At 60.8% G+C, this 20,262-nt stretch overlaps 2 protein-coding genes across 5 annotated transcripts in view; one reads left to right on the top strand and one right to left on the bottom strand.

The window, feature by feature from the left end:
- Positions 1-2,915: 2,915 nt before the first annotated feature.
- Positions 2,916-13,399, top strand: HIC1 (HIC ZBTB transcriptional repressor 1). Of its 3 annotated transcripts, none has more exons than XM_079904810.1 (2): positions 2,916-3,049; positions 10,420-13,399. In XM_079904810.1, exons 1-2 carry the CDS (start codon positions 2,998-3,000, stop codon positions 12,591-12,593), a joined length of 2,226 nt encoding a protein of 741 aa, XP_079760936.1. In that variant the 5' UTR covers positions 2,916-2,997; the 3' UTR covers positions 12,594-13,399. The 3 variants fall into 3 exon arrangements, with proteins under 3 accessions (XP_079760936.1, XP_079760935.1, XP_079760937.1); XM_079904809.1 differs by lacking the exon at positions 2,916-3,049 and adding an exon at positions 8,557-8,961; XM_079904811.1 differs by lacking the exon at positions 2,916-3,049 and adding an exon at positions 10,014-10,085.
- Positions 13,400-13,498: 99 nt separating this feature from the next.
- Positions 13,499-20,262, bottom strand: part of SMG6 (SMG6 nonsense mediated mRNA decay factor) — a 236,652-nt gene continuing 229,888 nt past the window's right edge. For both annotated transcript variants that reach the window (XM_079904807.1, XM_079904808.1), the window contains exons 17-19: positions 19,018-19,229; positions 18,625-18,706; positions 13,499-15,322 (exon numbers count right to left, since the gene is read on the bottom strand). In XM_079904807.1, the coding sequence (XP_079760933.1) occupies positions 15,192-15,322; positions 18,625-18,706; positions 19,018-19,229 (425 nt within the window). In that variant the 3' untranslated portion in view covers positions 13,499-15,191. The remainder of the gene's footprint in view (positions 15,323-18,624; positions 18,707-19,017; positions 19,230-20,262) is intronic.

Here is a 20,262-nt window from a genome sequence, read left to right as displayed (position 1 = left end):
TCAAGAGACAGATATCAATACTTAAGACTCAGATTATATAAGCCTAGCTCTGCACTCAAGAAAAAGAGGATTAGGCGGCCTAATGGACTTTGACCATGGCATCTGACGTTCAAATATGAAAAAGGTCAGTGGAGCCCTGGATGAGTGGAGGGTAACACAAAAAGCAGAGACTGGCAGCACCGTGACTGCCACACAATAAAGTGGTGATTTGGATTTTCAGCATCTCTTCCCTGGTATACACAGCAAAACTCATTTTATTAAAAAAAAAAAAAAAAAAAAAGTGGATTCCTGGCCATCCATACAGCCTCCAGGGCAGCACCAAGCAGGGAGGTGTTTCCAGTTGTGAACCCCCAGGACAAGCTCATGCATATGTGCACATAGACACTTACACATTACTGGTGGAAGGCCTAAGTCCCAACCTGAAAGAAAGGAGGCCTCCCTGAAGCAGGGAAGAATTTACATCTGAGAAGTTTGGGGAAGAGATCAATTGGCAGGGCTCTGCCTGGGCCATACTGAGTTTTGGTTTCCTCCATCCTGATCCCTAAGAGTTGTGTGTTGGCCTGTCAAAACCTGGCTTCATATGTTCTCTGCTTTCTCCACCATAACAGTCTTACCCCTCCGAACTATGAGCTTGAAGGGTGGGATGGTGCTAGACCTTGATGGAAGCCAAAGACAGCACAGAAGTAACCTTCTTCCAAACTTGACCCTATTTGCAGCATTTGAGATTGATGCTACTCTGTAGAGATTGCAGCCAAGGCCTAAACAGCCCATCTGGTTTGAAAGTGCTGTTTTTCCTAGACACTCTAAAGACTGCTCACTTCAGCCATTTCCCCCTCTTCCAGGGCCTTCATCCCCAGCCTGCCCTGCCTCTGCAGACTCACCAGCTTGTTCCTTTTCTGGAAGATCGCAACAGGCCCTATCTGGCCCTCAAGCATGGCTGCCCCAAGTAGCTTAGTAATTGAGCAGGAATTGAGATGAGGAGATGTAGCACAAATACTCTAGCCCATCCTGAGACAACAAGACAAATAGTCTGAAATCACCGGAAATTCTGAGCTCTTCACAATGGACAGCAGCTGTCCAAGATTTTTTAAAAAGAAAGAAAGAAAAAAAAACAGGAGTTACCTGCCCAGACAGACCTAGTTTACTGAGTCTGGAACCTTTACAGCAGAAAGTGGGGCTGGGGAGAAAGTTCTCCCTTGCTACAGTCTGCTACTGCCTTGTTCTCGGTGGGGGTTTTTTTGGGTTGTTTTTGGTTGTTTTAAAGGGAGATCCCTTCCTTGGCAAAAGGAAGAGACTCTGAAATGGACTGAATTACTCCTATAGACCTGTTGGCTTTGGCCCATAGAATTTTAGAAACAGTTGGGATTATGATACCTAAAAATTTTGGAATTTCACACAAATTCAGATTCCTGGCTTCTCTGGAAATAAGCAGTTCAGAATGGAAAGCAGTGAGTAGATCCGCAACTAAGGGCTCACATGCCTTCGTGGCAGTCACAGCAAGGCCCCCAGCGGTGAAAATGATGCCACCTTGCATACCACGGGTGCTGCTACTTGGGATTATTGGAAGGAGTAAAGGAGAGAGGGAAAGACATTTGGGGAATGAATTTTAAGGCAGGGTTTAAAGTTGGAAGGGTGAAGTTGAAGACCAGAGCAGTGTCCGGTGGAACAGAAGTGAGGAGGTGAAAATTCCCCTGAGAATCAAAATGTCTGACCTAGGAGGAAACAGATTATGTGGTCCACTGGTTCCCAACAAGTGAGATATGTCCTCTCCCATCATGCCCTCCAGGAACAATGGGGAATCTTAAGGGGTTATTCCTCCCACCCTCCACACAGGTTCCATGGACCATTTGCATCAGGATCATGGTAAACCTTGGGTTCCTGGGGCCAACTCCAGAGCTACTGGGACCCAGGAATCTGCATTTTGACAAACCATCCTGGTCATTCTCATGCAATGAAATACTTGAAAGCCACCGCCTTAGAGAGTAGAGAGTAAGTCTCTGGTAAATATGTGTAATTTTAAGAAGCCCCCCATGTGATTCTCATGCACTCCACTAGGGAGAGGGAAGAAGCTCTCCTGTTAAGAATCATTGATCTAACATTTTCAACTGAGGAAAATGAGGTCTAGAGAATAGGAAGAGGAATGTAATTTATTGAGTGTTAACTATGCCAGACACTGTGCTGAGCAGAAGCTGTGGTTAGCTAGTTTAATCTCACAACTTCATAAGGTAGATACTGTTATTAACCTAATTTTACAACTGAGGAAAGAGGCACAGAGAGGCTAAGTAACTTACCCAAAGTTGGATTCAGATCCAAGAACTCCCATTCTTGACCTTTACTAGTCATTGTTTTCTCTGCTGCTTCACAGAAGATGAGCAGAGAGGCCACCACTCACTACTCTTGGACAGTATGTCCTGCGTGGGCCTCACCTTCCTAATCCATAAAATAGGTTGGCGGTGTGGTGCCCTAAGTGATTTTCAAGATACTAAAACACTCTAACATTGTACAGTCAGTCCTTTGTTTTTTTCCCCTCCCTGTCCACCTTCAGATGGGTTCAGACTGCAAAAGACTTTGTCTCTTCTTTTCAAAACATCCCTACCATTTCTCTTTTCTACCTCTCACTCCACCTTAGTTCCTAAAGCTCTTGGGAGAGAGAGTCCCTAAGCAAAGAACCCTCAACAGCCCCAGTCCTAGAGCTTCTGCTCAGAGAAGTGTTTCCCCCTCCCCTGTTCATTCTAAGTGCCCAGAGCTGGGGTCTCCCACCACCACCACCCCCTTACAAGGACACAGTAGCCTAAGAGAATACTTAAGATCGAAATAGCTTTCTGCCGTTTGCAAAGATTTTTACTTACATGATCTTATTTGGTCCTCACAACAGGCCTGCCAGAAAGGAGGGATTATTATCTCATTTTACGGAAGGCTCAGAAACAACATGGCCCCTTAACAACCAGTTGATGGTGATGCCAGGTTCGACCGCCTGCTTCCCAGTGCACTACTCCCATGTGCACACACTACAGTCTGCCCACAGATGTCCACCGGATGCCAGTATCAGGTGCATTTTAATCCAAGACCTCAGTGTCCTTGGGTGGGAAGAAGACAATGTGTGGGTGTTGATTACCTGTGAAACCAGCACCAGCTGCCTTAGAAGTAGTTTAGAAAAGGAGGGGATATGGAGAGGTAGAGAAAAATTGGATTAATGGGTGGCAGGGCTGCGTTGCATTAACCATTCCCAACACTGTCCCTTGGGAGGTCCTGAACCCAGTATCCAACAGTCAGCCCGTGGGTGATGATGGTGGTGGCAGGTGACATGCAGAATGTTTTTGAAGAGGTCATTGCTTACACTTCACTGGCCCAAGAGGACTTCAGCTCCTCTGATATTTACTCCCCCTCTTTTGGGTTAATTTGAGACATTGTCTAAAACTGGAATACAGCATCTAGAGATAGACTGAGGTGAGGATGCTGGTATGTTCAGACAACGGTTTAAGGACTGGTTAACTTTACAAGTTTTATGGCTTCCTGAGGGTTGGGGAACCCTTCTTATCCTTCAAGACCCAGAGGGGAAAAGAGAGGGAAGAGGAGTGAGGGAAGGCTGTGACTCCATCAGGACATGGGTTCAAGGTTTACCCTTTGCCCTCTGCCTACTCAGCTAGGGGTTCCTGGAAGAATGAGGTCGTGGCGCATTCAGGAAAACTTTCCTCCGTCTACCCACTTCGGTACCCAGGATGCAAACATTTTTCCAGGTCCTAGCAGCCTCCCTCCCACCAAGGAGTTAAAAAGAACACAAATCCCAGAACTACCCCTTCTCTCACAATCCCCTGGGTGCAGTACCTCGGCTAGGAGGACAGGACGGTCACTGAGGGGGACGGTCCGCGCTTCTTTCTCTTTCTCTGCCTGGGTGGATGCCCGGCTCCGGAGTAGCCCGCCTCCCTGCGCCTCACCTCCCGCCACCCCCGCAGACACATGGGCTCTCGACTCGCCGCCTCCGCTTCCTCCTGCTCGGAGCCTCCCCCATCCCGGCCCCGGCTGTGCGCTGCGCGGCGCGGCGCGTGGGCGTGCTGCGGGGCGACCATGGCTGTAGACTGTTACCTCCGGTTCCCACAGTAACAATCGAAAGCCACGGTTGCCCTGGAGACGCGGGGGCGGGGCGCGCGCTGCTGACGGCACCACGGCAGCTCCAGTTTGGCTGACGTCAGGACCGCGGAGTGGGGGGACGGCGGCGGCGCGGGCGGGGGACGGCGCTCGCGGCAGGGGCCGGGCGCTGGACTCCTGGGGCTATGAGATGTGCGTGTAGGCCGGCAACCCCTCAGTAGCCCTTGGGGACCGGGGACGGGACGGCTCGATGGCGGTGCCCGCGCCGGATCAGCACCGCGGACAGCGGCGGCGCGGGCAGCGAGCTCGGGGCTGAGGGACCCTCGGGGACAGAGGGGCCGGGGGCGCGGCAGGTGGCCGGGTCCGCGGTCCTGGGGCGGGGCCAGGCGTCGGTGGCCGTGACTGGAGACTGTTACTGAGGGCGGCCCGGGCAGTAAGCAGTCTAGAGCCAAGGTGCCGGCGCGCTGCCCGGGCAGGGTGGCTCCGTCGCCCGCAGCTGGGGGCGCTGCTGCTCTTCCTCCCCCGCGTCTCCAGGCCTTCTCTGACCCAGCGCTTGCGGACAGGCACGTGGCCCTTGACGTCAAAACCCTGTGACGTCAAAGATGTCCCTGCAGAGAGGCACTTCCGGCTGCGGGGAGGGGGAGGGCAATGGGGGCGGGGCAGTCCGGCTGAGGCCCCGCCCCCGCCTGGTCCTGAGAGGACAGCTCCTCCTGCAGAGGCGGGAAGTTGGGGGCGCTGAGGGACCAGCTCGACGGGACAGGGAGGGGGCGCCCCCGGCTGAATGAAGGGAGGGGTCCCGAGAAAGCCGCGGCCAGGGCGGCGGGTAGGTGGGCGTCTGTCTCTCGCCGGCGCCCCAGCTCAGCCGACCGGGGGTTAGCGAGGCTGAGTCACCGCTCTGCGGGGAGGAGAGGAGGGGGCGCATCTCCTGGGGCGCCGGCACCTTCGTCCCACTTTCTTGGGAGGATGGCGCAGGAGCTCCAGGAAGAGCCGCAGGGACTCTGAGGTCCGTCCTCTGATCGACGCTCCTCCGAAGTGGCTGCGTCTCCATCCGGGCGCAGGCAGGTGCTGCACAGGGTTCTGCGTACGCCTCCGGCTCCAGCAGTTGCGAGTGGACCCTCGTCCCCTCCACCCTGTCCCCAACCCCACCCCTTAGGGGCCCCTCTAACCTGCAGCCTGTCGGTCTCCTCCTTGCCCTCCAGTCCGTGTCCGTGCATCGGTCCATCTGTCGCCCGTTGGTCGGTCAGTCCCGCTTACCTGTCGGCTGTATTGCGTCCGCGCCCGCTCGCCTCCCGCAGCCGGGCTGGCGCGGCGGCTTTTATAGGCGCGCATAGTACTCGTGCGGCGGCTCATTCATGCGGCCGCGGCTCCTACACACTGACGCGCTGCCGACGTCAGCAGGGAATTTAGGAAACGGGAAGAGGGGCTATTTATAGTGGCGAGGCGGGGGGTGGGGTGGGGGGGTGGGGACCGAGGCGACGGGGAGCTGGGAGGGGGAGGAGGGCGCACGGAAGCAGGAACGGGGAGGGGGAGCCCGAGCCCCCTGTACCGGTCTACAAGGGGTTAACTTTCCGGAACTGCGGGCTGGGGGCCCGCGAGAGGACAGTGCGGGGAGGGGGGAACGGGTCCATTACAGATTTATTCACTCTGGGACACCTGGGGGCGCAACCCCACCATCGCCCGGCCTTCCAAGGCCCTCACTCAGTAGCCCCCACTCCCACTCCTCAGTTCCTGCACCCGACGGCTCTGTGACGTCACAAGATGCCCCGCGGCGGCGTTATAACCAACAAGGCCACTGCGGTGTCGTCACCCATGGGGGGTAGGGGGCAGGAGAGGAAGCTGGACCCTCAGAGGGGCCTCTGGCAGCATCTAGAGCTGTGGTGTCAGGGACATGAGGGGAGAGGAGTGGGGGAGCCCAGGGGTCTGGAAGGCTTTGTAGGAGGAGGCTGGGCCTGGAAGGAAAGGCTCAGTGGGAGTCCAGGTACCAGACGGGAGCTGGAGACGCGAGGGAAGGCAGAAAAGTTGAGGAGGGTGGCTTGGACTCCCCAGAAATGAGCAAGAGGGTCCTCTATGGGGGAGGTGGGGGAAAGGTGGCAGGAGAAGGGAGGGAGAGGAAGAGGAAGCCTCAGCAACTGGAGGGGAGGAGGACTGGTCCACAATGCCAGTTTCAGAGCCTGACACTCAGCAAACCGCGTTTAACACCCATTTGTGGAATGAGGGACATTGGCAGCTTAGCAGAGAAGAGTCTCTGGGGGTAGGAGGGAAGAGACCACTTCCTGGACGACTTAGAGTTCCTGGAGGTCAGAATTGGCAGGAAGAGTCCATGCAATGTGAGGCAGAGTTCTCCTGGACAGGATCAGGGAAATGAATGATCCTGGCCCAACCTAGCTCCATCGGTGGGGGAGGGGAGGTGTCCAGAGAGAGGAACTGGATTAGGGTGGGGAGGGGACAATGCCAGGCCAAAGCAGGTGGAACTAGGGAGGGAGGGAAAGGTGAAAGATTGAGGAAGAGTGAAGTCCACAGGAGGGCAGCTGTGCTGGGGGCAGGTCTGTCAGACCCTCCCATACAGATGTAAGGACAGTGTGAGAATAGGGGTGGGGAAGTGGGAATCTGGGGAGACTGTTGAAGAAAAACAAAAATAGTGGGCACAGGGGACCCTAGGGTGGGTCCACAGTGGACAGACTCCACTGAACAGAGACAGGGCTGAGTGGATCCTTGTGGGGCTAGGATCTGGCCCCATCAAGGGGATAAAAGATTACAGCAGAAATGGGGTCAAAGAGGTCCTGCATACCCTTTGGGATCTGGCCTCCTAGAGTCCCCCCCACCCGCCTTTTTTTTTTTTTTTTTTTTTTTTTTTTGGCCCTCAGAGTTTGTCCCACTGGTTCTCTTCTCCAGGAATGCCTTCCTGCCTGGGGGGAGAACTCCTGTTCATCCATCAAAGCCCTAAGATCTAAGAGCACTGCTCAGGTGTCTTCCCACCTCCCCGCAGCACTCCATACACTTTTCCACCTCAGCACACAGCACATCTCTCCGCCAAGATGTTGAGGTCCACCTTCCCTGGAGGCTGTCAGCTCATTTTCATTCTTGGAACCTCACTACTTCCTTAGCGAGGACTCTGGGGCAGGGGTGGGGGAGACGGAGAAGAGGACTGGGATAAGATGGACCCAGAACACGGAGTGGAAACAGGGTGAGGGCGGACTCGGGAAGGAGTGGGAGTCAGAAGTACCTCTGGGGACCGGGAGCCGCCTCCTGGCCCCGAAGCCATGAAGTCCCCTGCTGAGGAAAGGGAGCCTCTGGGGGGCGCCCGAGACCTTGGTGTCTGTCAGGGACCGCGAGTGGCCGCGCCGGCAGCCCCTCAATGAGTGACTCAGCCACTACTTCTGGCGCGGGCGTGGGGGCGAAGGATGGAGCGCGGGGCGGGCGGAGGGGTGGGGGGTGGGTGGGCGGCGAGCGCGGCCCCCACCGCCCAGCGGCCCTGCGCGGTTGCTAAGCTCTGCAAGGCCTCGGAGAGACGCGATATGGGCGAACCTCATCGGTTACTATGGTAACTCTGCGCCCCAGCCTCTCGCGCTCGGCGGCTGAGGGAGGCGCAGCCAATCAGAAACTGCAGGCGTTCTTGGGGACCCACTCCCACCCCCCCATGTGGGCGGGGGTCAGAAGGTGCGGGGAAGAGGCGGAGCGTGGGCTGCGGAGGCCCACTCAGCCACACAGGCGCTGGCTGCAGGCCTGATGTGCCGGGGCGGCTCGGGGACACTTCCGGAGTTAGCTGTGCGAACGCCCGCGCTCTAGTGCGGGGTGCCCTCCTTCCCAGAAGGGGCGTCACCTGCAAGAACCCGGCCTTCACGTGGGGTGCAGGACCTTGCGGGGCATCCCGGGCTGCAGGCCGTCCTGTGACTTTTCTCTCGGGTCCGTGGGTTTGGAGACGAGGTCGTTCAAGCGGGTCGTCCCTCAGAACGGCTCACACGGGGAATCTGGGGGCTTGGGTCGCTTCTGCGGGACCCCCAAGAGGCGCTGTCCAGCCATTCCCAGTCTCATATCCTGGGGTCCCTCCAGAGGCCTGCAAGTTCAGGGTGGGCTGTTTGGGTACCACCTCTGCCCAGCTCATGGAGGGCCCTACATGACAGTCCCCTGAGTATGCCAGAAAGCCAGATCTTGGACTCCGGAAGGGGGCAGGTGTGTGTCTGTGCAAACATGAGCGCCCGCGGGTGTCAATTCCTGGAGAGGGTCTGGGTGCAAATGGGTTTATTCTGTGCATACCTATCCCATGTGGCTAAGTGAGGGTGGGTGTGTTGGGGGGTTACAAATGGACAGTCCCAACCAAGAATATCTAAGGAGGGTCCCCTAAGATCTTGTCTATCTTCTTCTTCCTTAGGATTTCCAAAACCTCTCTCCCACCATCTACTGTCCCGTCCTTGCGGGCAGGACTTAACTGAACTGGGGCAATGTGAGAATTTAGAAATATGTACAGGGGAGCATTCAGCTCAAAACTCCGGGCTTTGTGGGGCTCGCAAGTCCTAGGCTGGGGCCTCCAGGTGGGCACATCTGGGAGGCTGAATCTGCCAATAGGCCCCCCTCCTGAGTCCAGCTCCGCATCTGGGCGCCTCCGGCCCAGGTGCGCAGGAAGGAGGCTGTGGCTGTGTCGCGCAAAGCCCCTCACGGCCGCGAGGTGGCGCCATAGCCGCAGCAGCGCCTGCCGGCCCGGGCCGCTCCAGATAAGAGTGTGCGGAAAGCGCGGCGGGGCTGAGACGCGACCAGGACGCGGGGAGGACGGACCAGCAGGACAGACCGACCGGGGGCCCGGCGGGCGGAGGGCAGCGCAGCCACGTCCCCCCTGGATCCGCCGGCAGCCGGGCCCGGGGCTTCCGACATGCCCCCCAGGTAGGTTCTAGGGGTGGGGACCGGGAGGGACAGGGGACCCGAACAGCCCGGTCCTCGCGCGCTGGCCGCCTCGGGCGCATCCTCTGGCGCGGGCGTCCCAACGCGGCTGGCGTTCAGGGCTCCGGGTGTCGCCCCTAGAGGACTCAGGACTGCCGGGCCGCTGCTCTGAGCCGGGTTCACGGCAGGGTCAGCGGCCCGGGGCCGGCTCTGCCCGCACATGGGCTAGAGAAGCTAGGGGAAGGGAAGGGGAGCTGGCGGGCGGGGCTGGCAGGGGCGCTGCCCTCCCTGGCACAGCGCGGCGCCTGGCAGCGGGGCGGGTGGGGCGCCGACTAGGAGCTGCCACCGCCACGGGGAGGGAAGCCCGGCCGGGCTGCGGCCGCAGGTAACGGGCCGCGAGGCCCTGGGGGCCAGGCGGGGAATAGGGTCGGGCGGGCGAGCGGACGGCCGGGGAGCTCAGGGCTCGGTTCAGGCCCGGCGGCCGCCTGGCTGCCGAAATTGGGGGCCGAGAGGAAAAGCTGGGGAGCCGAGGGACTGCGGCTGGTGCGCTCCTCCCGGCCTGTCTGAAGTTGGGAAACTTTTCCCCAAGTTTGGGGCGGCAGAGGTCCCGTGGAGAAGGGGCCGAGGGGAGCTGGGGAGGGAGGCGCCGGGCCCGCGAATGCAGAGCGGAGGCCGAGGCCGGGGCCGGGACGCGGGTGGGGCGCAGGCCGGGGTCAGGGCCGAAGCCGGCTGTGCGCGGTGCCCGCCCGGGGCGCTGCCCCCTCCCTCCCTTGGGAGCTGCGTGGCTCCCCCCTCCCCCCCACCTGCTTCCTGCCTCAGCCTCCTGCCCCGATATAACGCCCTCCCCGCGCCGGGCCGGCCTTCGTGCTCTGCCCGCCACGGCAGCCGCTGCCTCCGCTTCCCGCGCCACGGCCGCCGCCCGGGCCTCAACTGAGGGCCTGACAGCCCCCGGCCAGGGCGGCGCCACGGCGGGCACCGCGCTCCCCTCCTCCGGACCTCTTCCCCCAACTGGGGCAACTTCTCTCGAGGCGGGAGGCGCTTTTTTACTCGGCTCCCTTGTATCCCACTTGGGCAAACTTCTCAGCCCTGAATGACTTTTCCTGCAGCGGACATTTTCCTCAAATCGGGTAACTGTTTCCGAAAGGGTCGCTTCGCCCGAACACTTTTCTCCTCGGAAGCCCCCAGAACCCAGGCGGTGAGCCCGGCGGTATCGGGCCTGGGGGTGCAGGCCAGCCTGGCCTCCTCTCCGCCAGCCAGTCTCGGCTCCTTCTTTTGGTCCAGGCCGGCCGGCCCAGGCTCCCACTCTTGGAGGCCGCGGATCCTCCGCCAGTGCCCAGGCCGCGGTGCTCAATGCCCCTGCCCAGCTGAGGGGAAGGGGAAGTGGAGGGGAGAAGCGCCGGACTGGGTGCAGGCAGCGAGGGCTCGGTGCGGCTCTGACCCGGCTGGTGTGTGTCCCCGCAGGAGATTGTGCTGGGCAGACGATGCTGGACACGATGGAGGCGCCCGGCCACTCGAGGCAGCTGCTGCTGCAGCTCAACAACCAGCGCACCAAGGGCTTCTTGTGCGACGTGATCATCGTGGTGCAGAACGCCCTCTTCCGCGCACACAAGAACGTGCTGGCGGCCAGCAGCGCCTACCTCAAGTCCCTGGTGGTGCATGACAACCTGCTCAACCTGGACCATGACATGGTGAGCCCGGCCGTGTTCCGCCTGGTGCTGGACTTCATCTACACCGGCCGCCTGGCTGATGGCGCGGAGGCTGCGGCGGCGGCCGCCGTGGCCCCGGGGGCCGAGCCGAGCCTGGGCGCCGTGCTGGCTGCCGCCAGCTACCTGCAGATCCCCGACCTCGTGGCGCTGTGCAAGAAACGCCTGAAGCGCCACGGCAAGTACTGCCACCTGCGGGGCGGCGGCGGTGGCGGCGGCGGCTACGCACCCTACGGGAGGCCAGGCCGGGGCCTGAGGGCTGCCACGCCCGTCATCCAGACCTGCTACTCGTCCCCGGCCGGGCCTCCGCCGCCGCCCACCGCCGAGGCGCCGTCGGGCCCCGAGGCCGCGGTGAACACGCACTGCGCCGAGCTGTACGCCTCGGGCCCCGGCCCGGCCGCCGCGCTCTGCGCCCCGGAGCGCCGCTGCTCCCCGCTCTGCGGCCTGGACCTGTCCAAGAAAAGCCCGCCGGGCTCCGCGCCTCCCGAGCGGCCGCCGGGCGAGCGCGAGCTGCCCCCGCGCCCAGACAGCCCTCCCAGCGCCGGCCCCGCAGCCTACAAGGAGCCACCGCTCGCCCTGCCGCCCCTGCCGCCGCTGCCCTTCCAGAAGCTGGAGGAGGCCGGACCGCCTCCGGACCCATTCCGCGGCGGCGGCGGCAGCGGCGGCAGCCCGGGACCCGAGCCCCCCGGCCGCCCCGACGGGCCCAGCCTCCTCTACCGCTGGATGAAGCACGAGCCAGGCCTGGGCAGCTACGGCGACGAGCTGGGCCGCGAGCGCGGCTCCCCCAGCGAACGATGCGAGGAGCGAGGCGGGGACCCGGCCGCCTCGCCCGGGGGTCCTCCGCTCGGCCTGGCGCCGCCGCCGCGCTACCCGGGCAGCTTGGACGGGCCTGGCGCGGGCGGCGACGGCGACGACTACAAGAGCAGCAGCGAGGAGACGGGCAGCAGCGAGGACCCCAGCCCGCCCGGCGGCCACCTCGAGGGCTACCCGTGCCCGCACCTGGCCTATGGCGAGCCCGAGAGCTTCGGCGACAACCTGTACGTGTGCATCCCGTGCGGAAAGGGCTTCCCCAGCTCGGAGCAGCTGAACGCGCACGTGGAGGCGCACGTGGAGGAGGAGGAGGCGCTGTACGGCAGGGCCGAGGCGGCTGAGGTGGCTGCAGGGGCCGCCGGCCTCGGGCCCCCTTTTGGAGGCGGTGGGGACAAGGTCGCTGGGGCTCCGGGGGGCCTGGGCGAGCTGCTGCGGCCGTACCGCTGCGCGTCGTGCGACAAGAGCTACAAGGACCCGGCCACGCTGCGGCAGCACGAGAAGACGCACTGGCTGACCCGGCCCTATCCGTGCACCATCTGCGGGAAGAAGTTCACGCAGCGCGGGACCATGACGCGCCACATGCGCAGCCACCTGGGCCTCAAGCCCTTCGCGTGCGACGCGTGCGGCATGCGCTTCACGCGCCAGTACCGCCTCACCGAGCACATGCGCATCCACTCGGGCGAGAAGCCCTACGAGTGCCAGGTGTGCGGCGGCAAGTTCGCCCAGCAACGCAACCTCATCAGCCACATGAAGATGCACGCCGTGGGTGGCGCGGCCGGCGCGGCCGGGGCGCTGGCGGGGCTGGGGGGGCTCCCCGGCGTCCCCGGCCCCGATGGCAAGGGCAAGCTCGACTTCCCCGAGGGCGTCTTTGCTGTGGCGCGCCTCACGGCTGAACAGCTGAGCCTGAAGCAGCAGGACAAGGCGGCTGCGGCCGAGCTGCTGGCCCAGACCACGCACTTCCTGCACGACCCCAAGGTGGCGCTCGAGAGCCTCTACCCGTTGGCCAAGTTCACTGCGGAGCTGGGCCTCAGCCCCGACAAGGCGGCCGAGGTGCTGAGCCAGGGAGCGCACCTGGCCGCCGGCCCCGACGGCCGGACCATCGACCGTTTCTCCCCGACCTAGAGCGGTCTTGCCGCCGCGTGGCCCCGGCCCGCGCCCCTAGGCAGCGGCGGCGGGGGCCACCATCAGGCAGGCACACCGCGCCCGACGACTGTAGTAGCTGCGGCAGCGTCGCCGCAGGGGCGGCGGCCCCACCTGGCCTCACTGCTTTGTGCCTTAGCCCGGGGGTGGGGGTGGGGAGAAAACCCCGGGACGGGGGTGGGATGGGGGAAGGGAGATTTATATTTTTGATATCAGCTTTGACCAAAGGAGACCCCCGGCCCTTCTCCGCCTCTTCCTGTGGTTCGTTGGCCCCCTCCCCCGGCTCCGTGCTGCTCTTGGGGGAAGGGGTGTCACTGTTGGGGCGCTCCCAGCCCTACCTCCGGCCCTTGCGACCACACCCATTCTCACTGTGAATCTCCCCGCTGGGGTCGGAGCGTCGGGCAGAGTTGGGGAGCGGGGAGGGGACTGAGCCGGCCGGAGGGCCCCCCGCCCCCGCCCCCGCCCGCCCCGGGACTGATAATGTGAAGTTCCTCATTTTGCACAAGTGGCACTAGCCCCAGGGCTAACCTTTCCCTCCCTCTGGAGTCAGAGGGCTGAGACAGCCCTGGCCTACCCGGTCTCCCACTCCCGCGGTGGTCCCCCCCTCCCTTCCCTGGGGCCCCGGACCATATTTATTGCATGCGCCCTGGGCGGCCCCCCCAACCCCGAGCCCAGGCTGGGCTGGGCTGGAACGTGGTCTCTTTAGCTCCCTCCTCCTCGTTTGTATATTTCCTACCTTGTACACAGGCTCTTCCAGAGCCGCTTCCATTTTCTATACTCGAACCAAACAGCAATAAAGCAGTAACCAAGGACCCTGGACCCAGCGGCTCTGTTCGCCCTGCCCAGGGAGCTGGGTGGGCCGCACCGGGGTGGGTGCAGGGGCCCGAAGCAGCGCCCTCATACAGGTGCGGTGGCTTGGACCGTCCCTCCCCTGTCCCAGAGACAGATCAGCAAGAGCTCAGGTACGTTTCATAACTAAAAGTTTATTAAGGAAACAAATCCAGTGCTGCAAATGGGACAGAAAGGAGAGACAGGGTCTCCCACCCACCCAGTCGTCAGCCTTCACCCAGGGGAAAGGATCTCAGAGGAGAGCCCAGGGACCCTATACCCCAAAACGCCCAGTCATCTGAGGCCCTGGGGGACTCACAGCCCCAAATCGTCGGCCATGGCTCTCCTGTACAGTTCCCCCTCCTTCTGGCGTAATCTCGGGCCTGCGGGGGGGGGGGGGCACTGCCTTGCCCCCATCTTCTGGGCAGGCTGTATAGTCAGACGGGGGGCTCTGGGGGATTCCCCCACTGGTCCCATCAAAACTTGCTCCTGGCTCCGCCTCCAAACCCTGTCTCTTCCCCTAAGTCCCCCTCCATCCCTGTTCCTGGGTTGGGAGAACGCTTTCCCAGGAGGAAGCCTCCTGAGTGCAGCTTTGAACACAGGTGCCAGCTGAAGAGGCAACAAAAAACTCCAAGGCGAAGGGCCCCCGGGTCAAGTTCTTCTAGGGCAGAGCTAGAAACGGTGCAAACTCCAGGCTAGGCAATGCTGCTCCCGGGCACTGGCCCACCCTACCCTCCCTCAGGCTGGGCTGGAGGAGCCTGGAAGCACCCCAGAGCACAGGGGCCTGGGAGAGGTGGTCAGCGGCAGGAAAGCTTTCTTAGGCTCCTGCCACAGGTACCGCGGGAGAAGCATTCAGAGTGAGAACCTCCAAGGCAAGGCAATGAGGGGCCAGGAAGGTGAGAGGGACCAACTAGAAAGAGAAGGAGGGTGCGGGGGATGATTTGGGAGGGGGAGAGGGAGGCGAGTTGAGAAGAGTCTGAGGAAATTTTGTGAAGTGGGAACTAGAGCAAAAGGAAGGCGGATGGAGGGAGACGGAGCAGGCCAAGGCCACCCAGGAAGCATGGGCCTAAGAGCAGATGTCCTCCCTACAGACCCACGACCCACCGAGGGGAAAACCAGTGGCCCAGCACAGTGGACCCAGATTGCTAAGGGCGGGAAGAGCAGCGGGACGGGTGTGTGTGTGGGGGGCCTAGGGCTGCTGTTCAGAACCCAAGTGTGGTCCATGGGGGAATCCAGGCCTCAGGGGGAGAGAGACGCCCTGAGCACTCTCTTCATGGCGTGACCAAAGCCTCTTGGACGCTTTCAGGACAGGGGCTCTGAAGATTAAAGGGACCCGTGATCTCACCTGCATCTGATGGAAACTCTAACCCCCTGCCCCATCTCCAGCTGAGAAAGTGGCTGAGTCCCGGGGCTAAGAGGCCTTCCCCCAGCCCTTGAACCGGACACGGGGAGGGAGAAAGGCTGAGCACCGGGCGGTCGGTCTGGCTCGCCCACCTGCTGTCACTGCAGCCAGCCACCTCCCTGCTAAATCCCGGCAGCCCAGGAGGGTCCCAGCGGCTTCCGCCCGGCCCTTGGGAGGGGCTCTGTGCGGAGCAGCTGCCCCCACAGCGCGGCCACGGCGTGGGGGGGAAGAGGGTAGTTTACTGTCTGGGTGGACTGGTGGCTCAGGCACGCGGGCATCTCCTGTGCTACTCTGGGCGCCTGGTGGCCTCTCGGGAATGGTTCCATGGGGTGGGCCCCGCTGTGGCCCCCTCAGCCCACCTGGGCCCACGTGAGGAAGGCGGGGATGTCCCGCACAGGCACATTCCTGGTCAGCGCCTTCACACGCAGGTTCCGGTCATCCGTCAACAGCACCACCTCCCGCAGTAGCCGGATCGGCTCCTCTGTTGGCAGGAGAGAGCAGAGGGACTTCACTGAGGGCAGGAGGCAGAGGCACTGGCTGCCTCTCCTCTTCCGGAGGGGAAAGCAGTCCTGGGGGCTCCAGGCCAGCCATATCTTGGCCCTTCCACAGGTCCTTTCCCTCGTGCGGACTGTCAGCCGAGGGCGCCCCTCCGCTACCGGCTCAGGGAGGGCCGTGATGGGCCAGGGCTGGCCTTCTGCTCTGGACCCCCGCCTCCAGCGAAGGGCCGTGCTGCCTCGTGCCCTGAGAGCTGCCCGACCCGTCAGCCTCCGCAAACCCCTCTTCTCAGGACTCTGAGCTGAGGGAGCAGAGCCGGCCCTCCTATTCCTTCTGACTGCATGGCTAGTCCTGGACGCAAAATATTCCTCTCTTCTGCACATCTTCTCCACCCACCCCCATCCCCCCCAAGGCCAGCAGATCCACGCTTTAGGTATTCAGACGTAGGAAACTCCAGATGGAATACAAAATGTATCCAGGGCTCCCAGGAAGTGAGGAGAGGGGTTAGCTCAGGGAGCTCTGAGGAGAGGAGGGCAAGGGTCCCGGCAGCGCCCAGCCAAGGTGGCCCTGAGGTTAGAGCCAGAAGATTCCCTCTATTAAATAAACGTGATCCGTGTGTACGGTAGCAACCTCTAGGTACAGAAAAAGGAAAGGTGAAGTCGCATCATCTCCCTGTTCCCTCCCTCATGTCTCTCTGTCTGTTTCCCAGGGTAGAGCCTGTCTGTCTGTTTCCCAGGGCAGCGCTGTGGATGTCTCCAGAGTCCTTTATGCACATTTACAAGTGTACATACTTGTTATATAAGCTTTTTTCCTATAACATTACAATCATACTCACCGTACCTACTTCATTCAAATTTTAAAGATTTTAAAGTTCTTTCTATATGAGCACAAACGGACACACAAACGGACAGCCTTCGTTCTTTTTAGATGACTTTTTAAGCAGGATATCTTCCCCCACTTCTTTCCCCCTAATTCCCTAAACTTTTAATAATGTATTGGGGAGAATTTAAGCTGGGGCCAAGCACTCACACAAGTGACACCCCCACCCCTGCTAAGGCCCCTTGGGTGGCAGGTCCACTCCTCGGTCCCAGGCTGGGTGTTTGCTGACAGAGGCCCGGCAGACAGTGAGGCACAGGAAATGTCCTGCGGGGCTTGCTGACTGTGAGGGCTGGCGGGGCTGGGGGACTGCAAACATCCATGCCGACCTGAGCAGTTTCAGGCTTGCCAGCTCCAGGCAGGGAGGCTGAGAACTGGCTGTCAGCCTTGGGAGGAGTCTGGGGGGAAGAGGGAGGGAGAGGCTTGTGGGGTTGATGGCGGTGAGAAGGGGAGAGGCGGAACGAGGGTGTGGTGGGAGGTGAGCAGCTGTGGTGGACAGAGCGGGAGAGGAAGGCAGCCATGGGGAGAGGAGATGCTCTGAGACTGCTTGGCTGCTTGGGCCTGGCCCCTCGGGGTGTGTGCGGTGGGGCGGGGTGACGTGCAGTGCCATGTGGGGCTCCCAGCGGGCGGCCCGAGTCTGTCCACAGCCCCACTGGTCCTGCCCTGGGACTCAGACCAGGCGAGTCCCAGGCCTTAGGTCAGCCAACCAAGGCCCGGCATTGCTGGCAGGGGTCTGCAGGGGTTTCTGTGGATACTTTGAGACATTTTTAACAATAAACATCCTCTGTTTTGACACTGGTAACTTCACTTTGTTAGAAACCAGAGACTGTCATCTTGTCAGGCCCCATCCGCCATAATCCACATGATTTTAAAATTCAACATCGTTTACACATAAACATTTGGTGATGGTTTCTCTGTGAATCTGACAAGTTAATCTGCTAAGAATTCACACTGACAAATGGGGTTTGATTACACCAGCCGTTGCTGATGTAATTCTGATAGAGGCGGTCCCCAGGATGGCAATGAGTTCCTGTAGGCTGTTTGGGGTGAAGCGGGGGGGGGGGGGGGGCGGGGGGGGGAAGACTAGGGCCAAAGCCAAAATGTGTCTCTGCTAAGAAAGAAACAGCTCTGAGGCTGGGTGGGGCCACAGCAGTATCTGAACCGTACTTCCCAACAAGGCCTTCTGCACTCCTGCCTACCTCTCCCTCACAAGGTGCCCCTCTAGGAAGCTGCCTGGGAGCAGAGCCCAACCTCCTCTGTTGGGCTCAGCCAGGACTCCTTTTTACCACTCGAATGCTCCGAATCTGGCCCTAAGGGACAGTACATGCAAGCCACGTGGCAGGACCCCTCTGAAGAACAGCAGCTGCGGGCTCATTACCAGCCTCAGGTACAGAGACTTGGGCAGTAGTGAGGGGCTGCACTGAAGTGGCTGGGAGAAGGGCTGGAGAGAAGACAATCCCCAGGCCAGCCTAGAAGCCAAGGCTAGGAAAGCAAGCGGAGATAAGAGATGGGCAACCACTAGGAGGAAATGACAAGAGGCTACCTACACACAGACGCAGACTAAATGGTGAGAATCATCAGCTCTGCTATGACACCGAGATAGGAAATCCTTCCAAATGAAGAAATGTCAGCGTCCTGGGAGCCGGGAGCAGAAAACACCTGAGCCTCGCTGACTCTGAGGGGCCGAGGGGCCGCCTCAGAGGAGAGACGGTTCTGGGTTGAGGGTGAGGTGCTCAAGCACCCGGAAGAGAACCTCTGGTCCCCAGATGGGGTTCTGCTCACCAAAAGCGTTTCGAAGACTGGGCTGAGGGCTCAGTCCACAAGCTCTCACCTGCCTCCAAAGGGCTATGTCACACAACCAGAGAGACAGGAAGGAAAGGCCCACTACTAGGTGGGGAAGCACTTCCACCCCCACCCCCCACCCCCCGTACAGGGTAGACATTCACAGATGAAGTGAGAGGATGAGCATGGCCAAGAACAGGGAGGTGGGCCCCAGGGACCCCCGGGGACTGTCCTCAGAGCGGCAGAGGGCTGGGCTCACGAGACCATGCCCAGAATAAGCTACACTGAATCATAAAGACATTCTTGCTGTCAGACAACTCACCGAGGACCCAAGAAAGGAAATGGACGCATGCACAGTGGGAAAGTTCACAGTCTAGAGCCCAGCTTCCTGGGCTAGGCCCATCCCTAGCTGGCCGAGGGTCCACCTGAGGGTGGGGGAGTTGTGACAGGGAGGTCTGACTTCCAGGAGGGGAGGAAACTGGGCTGGCCTCAGGCTTTTATCAGGCCTGAACCCTGATTCCTTCAACTTCCCAGGCCAGAGTCAGTGGAGGGACTCTTCCCTAGGGCTGAGGAGGGCAGGACAAGGTAGGGAGGGGAAGGGATGGGCCCGAGGCAGAGGCAGCGCTGTACCTTTGTTGGTGGGCATGAAGTCCTTAGCTTTGTCTTTGCAGTAGTGGAGGCAGCAGGAGAGGATCAGGTCGTCATTGTTGCCCTGGAGGAAGACGGGATAAGTGCCACCGGGCAGGAGGGGGCGCCATGCAGAGGAGGCACAGGTATGCTCTGCCTCTGGGGTCCTGGGGAAGGTCACTTCCCAGTGTCCCTCCCAGACGTGCCCTGGCCCTGCTTGGCCAGGTCCAACTGTGCCAAGAGTGATCTAGGGGACAAGGAACTCCCCCTCCTGGGCCTCGACGGTGGCCGTCCCCTCGGCTGCTCAGGCCAACTGGCCTTCCTCTAGCCCCTCCCTCCCGGAGACCCTGTTCTGAAGGCTGGCTATAGGTGCTCCCTTTTTGCCCTGGGTCTCACCAGCTGGCCAGTGATGTCCTCACTGCGGAAGGCGATGGATTCGAGTTCATTGCCACGGCTGGTCAGGGCCCGTAGGCAAGAGTCCCGACTCTCGAATCGCTGCTCGAGGAACTCAATGGACTTCCGGGCCTTTTCCTGCACCACACGGGCATAGCCCCCAGCCCGGTGGTCTGTGTCCTGCCCCTTGGCCAGGCCGTCCAGCTCACTGATCACTGATGAGACACAGCCCCGCAAGGAGTCAGCCTGGGCAATCAGCAATCAGGTCTGTCTTCGCCCAAGGCCTTGCCTTCCCAGCCAGCCCCTCCCCAGACCACAGAAGCCATCCTGCCCCACAGGAGTCTTCCAGTGAAACTAGGGGATCCTGGGGGGCAAGAAATGCCCTAGACTTTCCACAGTGTTCTATCTTCTTTCTGCCTCTTCCCCTGGGCCCCACCCTCCTCCTGGGAGGAACTTACAGGGAGTTTCTGGAGCTGCTGTATTCAGGGGAAGAAACCTGGCCCCTCTATCGCATTCCTCAGTTATAGAATCAAATCGAGAGGGTCCCTCAGGAGAGGCGAGGGTATGTAGCGGCTAGAGGAAAGAGGCACTCTCCCTCATCCGCCTGGGCCCCCACCTCGGCGGTCCAAGAGGGGCCCGGTTCCATGCCCACCCCTGCCAGAGGGCAGGGAGGTCACGAGGTGGCAAGTGGGGATCACAGCCTCACTCGCGAGGACCCTGCTATTCCCCTAAACCCCTGGCACATCTACCTCCTCTGATAGTGCACGTGTGTGTGTGTGTGTGTGTGTGTGTGTGTGTGTGTGTGTGTGTCTGCCTGCCTATGTGTCTGGGACACAGCTTCATTTTCTGGTGAAGATTCTTTCCAAAATTCCAGCCAAAAGCCTGAGGTCAAGTGGGAAATATGCACTCCTTGGGGGCTCCGGGAGAGTTTGGGGTCTGAGGCCTCTCCTCAGTGCAGTGATTCATGGCTCGGGGAGCCGGCGTGAGCATGCAGTTCCATGGTGAGCCTGGCACTCACCGTCTGGGTATTCAGAGACACTTTCTGGAAAAGGCCCATGTGGGAATACACACACACAGACACACACACAGACACACACAAAGACACACACACACCCCATGCCTTCAGCAACCTAAGGCTGCAGTGTCCACACACACGCGCGCGCGCGCACACACACAGACACACACACACGCCATGCCTTCGGCAACCTGAGGCTGCAGTGTCCACCCACTGTATGGCTGAGGTCGCGG

Source organism: Stenella coeruleoalba, assembly GCF_951394435.1.
Source record: "Stenella coeruleoalba genome assembly, chromosome: 19".
In the NCBI taxonomy this organism is placed as follows: domain Eukaryota; kingdom Metazoa; phylum Chordata; class Mammalia; order Artiodactyla; family Delphinidae; genus Stenella; species Stenella coeruleoalba.
The sequence above is the reverse complement of the archived record's forward strand: the minus strand, read 5'-3'. Positions and strand labels throughout refer to the sequence as shown.

Bases quoted from the DNA above. Each gene is read 5' to 3' on its own strand.
- HIC1 (XM_079904810.1), top strand. From the start codon at position 2,998: ATGTGCACACACTACAGTCTGCCCACAGATGTCCACCGGATGCCAGTA. The intron at 3,050-10,419 runs GTGCATTTTAAT...GTGTCCCCGCAG, and splicing joins CCACCGGATGCCAGTATCAG to GAGATTGTGCTGGGCAGACG.